The sequence below is a fragment of the Athene cunicularia genome, assembly GCF_003259725.1.
Source record: "Athene cunicularia isolate RWA chromosome 28 unlocalized genomic scaffold, athCun1 chr28_part2, whole genome shotgun sequence".
Taxonomy (NCBI): Eukaryota; Metazoa; Chordata; class Aves; order Strigiformes; family Strigidae; genus Athene; species Athene cunicularia.
Window position 1 is genome coordinate 2,156,904 of NW_020799140.1, and position 3,354 is coordinate 2,160,257.

The 3,354-nt window shown below is 62.9% G+C and overlaps 1 protein-coding gene across 2 annotated transcripts in view; it reads right to left on the reverse strand.

Moving 5' to 3' along the window:
- R3HDM4 (R3H domain containing 4) overlaps positions 1-1,876 on the reverse strand; it is a 4,240-nt gene extending 2,364 nt beyond the window's left edge. For both annotated transcript variants that reach the window (XM_026865265.1, XM_026865264.1), the window contains exons 1-3: positions 1,576-1,876; positions 1,304-1,422; positions 267-390 (exon numbers count right to left, since the gene is read on the reverse strand). In XM_026865265.1, coding sequence (XP_026721066.1) covers positions 267-390; positions 1,304-1,422; positions 1,576-1,795 — 463 coding nt within the window. In that variant the 5' untranslated portion in view covers positions 1,796-1,876. The remainder of the gene's footprint in view (positions 1-266; positions 391-1,303; positions 1,423-1,575) is intronic.
- Between the last annotated feature and the right edge of the window lie 1,478 nt (positions 1,877-3,354).

Here is a 3,354-nt window from a genome sequence, read left to right on the forward strand (position 1 = left end):
AGCGTTTGGAGGGTGCTGAGGCTCAGGGGGCAGCCGCTGTGCCCGTTGCCCCAGCCCCTCCCATGCCCATGGGGGGTCTGATGCGCATAAACCCCCCAGCTTTGCCCCTGCGGTGCCCGAGGGGGCGGCTCAGCCATGCCCTGGCCCCGCGGGGAGCAGATGCTGCAGGGAGCAGGATGCAGCCCTCGGGAAAGAGAGCCCTTCCCAAAACACCTGCAAGGGAGGAAAGGGAGAGGCCCTCCCCACCCAGCGCCCCCTCCCAGCACCTTTCCATTTGTCTTTGTTCTTGGTGGGCAGCTTCCTCTTGTGCTTCTTCCTGGCCTCCTCCTCCAGGTAGAGCAGGACTCGCTCTTGCTCTTCTCCCGACCGGTTCATGAAGTCGTTCCAGATCTGACAACAGAAGCCACCAGCTCCCACTGCAGAGGCCTCCAGGGAGCACCCGGTGGTGCAGGGGCACCCCGTAAGCCTCCTCCTCACCCACCTGTGCCCAGGGATGGCCCAGGCAGAGCAGGGATGGCAGCTTGGAGAAGGGACGGGGCTGGGCAGAGCTCCACAGCTGCGGCGCTGCCCAGCCAGCCCACATGCCACAGCCACGGCAAACATGAGCCACAGCCCACAGCGGCCATGAGCCGCAGCCATGACGACCCTTCTCCCTGCCTCTCCAGCTCCTGATTGTCCACTATAGCTTGTACCAATAATTTGGGAGGAGATGCAGATTTAACACTCGGAGCCAACACACAAAGGTGGTTTTTTAACAATTACTGGGAGTGCAGGTGCTGACACAACAGCCCATCCGTGCAACCCAGCCTCAAACCCAGGTCTACATCAGGCTCCCTAAGCCTGGCTTGAGCGAGAGAAGAGCTCTGCAGAGCCAAGAGCGCACGCACGGAGCGGGCAGGTCGCTCAGCAGCCAGAGCCCTGAGCATCACGCTGGGGAGAAGACGAGTTTCAAAACTCCCGGTTGCGTCTCCGTCACCGCAACAGCGGCCGGGCAGCGTGAGGCAACAGGCGTTTGGCCACAGGCCTGTTGGGGGAAACGCCGTGGCTCGCAGGGCTCCGGGCGCCGCCAGGGCCGGCAGCAGCCCCCGCTGAGCGAGACCCGGGTCTCACACTGCGCGGTTGTGCAGCCCCTCCATCTGCCCAGAGATCCCTCCGAGGCTGCAGGACCAGGGGGATGCCATCACTGGGCAGGGGCTGCAGGCCAGGCCAGGGAGGCAGAGGGCTCCCAGGCTCAGAGAGATGAGGCACGGACAGCGCGTACTGCCAGAACTGCGGGTGCCAGGGCCCCCCAGCGACCCCCTACCTCCACGTAGGTCTCGTTGTTACAGGCCTCGGCAAAGATGCTCGGGGTGGCGGAGTGGGCGAGCTCTCCCTCGTCGCTCCCACACTCGTCGCGCTCCAGGAGCGTCATTAGGTAGCGAGCTGGGGGGGAGAGCAAAGCCCCTGAGAGGGGAGGCAGAGCCCCCAGAGAGGCCCTGCGCCCCCAGCTCCCCCCGCAGCACAGGGTTTAGGGCAGCAGCTGCCTGAACTGGGGAGGAGACCCAGCACGGGGACAGCCCTGGTTCCGGCCCTTACTGTTCTCCAACCGCTGGAGGCTCTTGCGGCCCTTGGCCCGGGGGGTGAGGTCGGAGTTGCGGATGGCCTTGTTGATGTAATACTGCTTGCGCTTGGAAGGGGAGAACCTCTTGGACGGGGAGTCCTCCAGCGGGGGCAGGCAGTCCTCGATCCTCCTGCAGGGACACAGGGCAGAGGGGGCTGAGCCCAGCAGAGACCCCCGGGGCAGCTCCAGCAGCATGGGGACAGGGACCTGCCCAGGGAGAGCCCGCGGCGGGAGGCAGAGCACTGTCAGCCACCAGGGTTAGTGCAACGGGCCCCACACCTCTCTGTCAGGATGAGCCCCACACGCTGCCGAGCCACGGCTTGCTCAAGAACCCTGTCCAAGGCAGCTGGACGTTGTGGGTAATTAACTCCACCAGCACGCAAGGCAAAACGAAGGGATTAATTTCTGTGGAAGCAGAGGCTGGGGAGGGACCTGGATGGGCCCCACGCAGCCGGACGCCCGCTGCACTCCATGTTTGCCATCTCCCAGCCAGAGCGTGTCGAGCCGCCGGCGCCATCAGCTGCCGTAACGCCTGCCCTGGCCACGGGGCTATGGGCTGGGCCCGCTCCTCCCTCCAGACCCTCATGCTGCTGCGGCTGTTCCCCGCCACCCCCCAGCACCGGCTGCTCCCCTGCTCCAGCAAGGGCTGGTTTCGCTGGTTCTCCATCCTCTGGGGACGTGGCAGTGGGACAGACACCCCAGCACCGCCCCGTGTGGGCAGCCCTCGGCTGGAGCCTTCACTGTCACAAAGCCACAGCCCGGGGGGACTGCGCCGCTCCCAGGCCCACCCAGAGCGGTTTTTCTGTTAACGACAGTTCTATGGTCAGGTCGTTAGACATGGGCACAGTTTAGGAGCAACCATAAAATTTAGATGATTTCACGTGAAAGTTAAACCAAGGGATGAGCAAGAAGCTCACAAGGCGTTTAACACAATTGCTTTGGTTTCAAAGTTCACTAAAACTCCAGCAAAGATGGATAGTTTCACCATCTTCTCGCTTGTTCTTTGCCCACTTGCGTGACAGCTTCCCCTCGGGTTTGTGTGGGTTTCCTTTAGCGCAGCAGAAGGTGGTCGAGAAAACCAACCCCACCAAAACAAAGCACCCCCACACAACGGCACAGGCAGGGCTGGGAGCGGAGCAGCGAGGCTGCCACGGCTGCGCCCACCCTGCCCCAGCCCGGTACCGCTGTCCCCGCCACGTCCCCACCGTCCCAGCACCTGGGGCTCGGGGGAGACCCAGCACCACAATCAGGCACCGACACAACCGTCCCCAGCAGCCAGGGCAGAGCGTGGTGCTGCCCGATTACGGCCGCCAGCCTGGGAAGGCAGCCAGCTGCTTACCCACACCAAAGCCTTGATTTTTTCTTTTTCCCCTTCCCCTGGATGGGGTCAGTGACAGGGCCTCTGCTGCTGAGGGGGGCAGGAAACAACCTCTCCCCCTTCCAGCTGGAGAGAAAACAGCGGCAGGGGTGGCCTTGGAAGCAATAAAAGGGATGCACGTCGTATCCCCGGTGATGACTAACAGGCGGGAGGGGAGCTGTAACCCAAGCTGCATACAGAGAATGACCAAGGCTCGCAGATCAAGTTTTGATACAAAGGTGGCTAAAAAAAATAAATAAATAGAGGGAGTCACCTTACTGTTGGCCCCAGTTCGGAGGTTTGCATACAGGACGGAGCTTGCAGCTCGAGACAGGCGCTACCAGGGGCTCACCGGCACAGCCCTGGGGGGGCTGCACCACAGCAAAGGCCCTTCCGA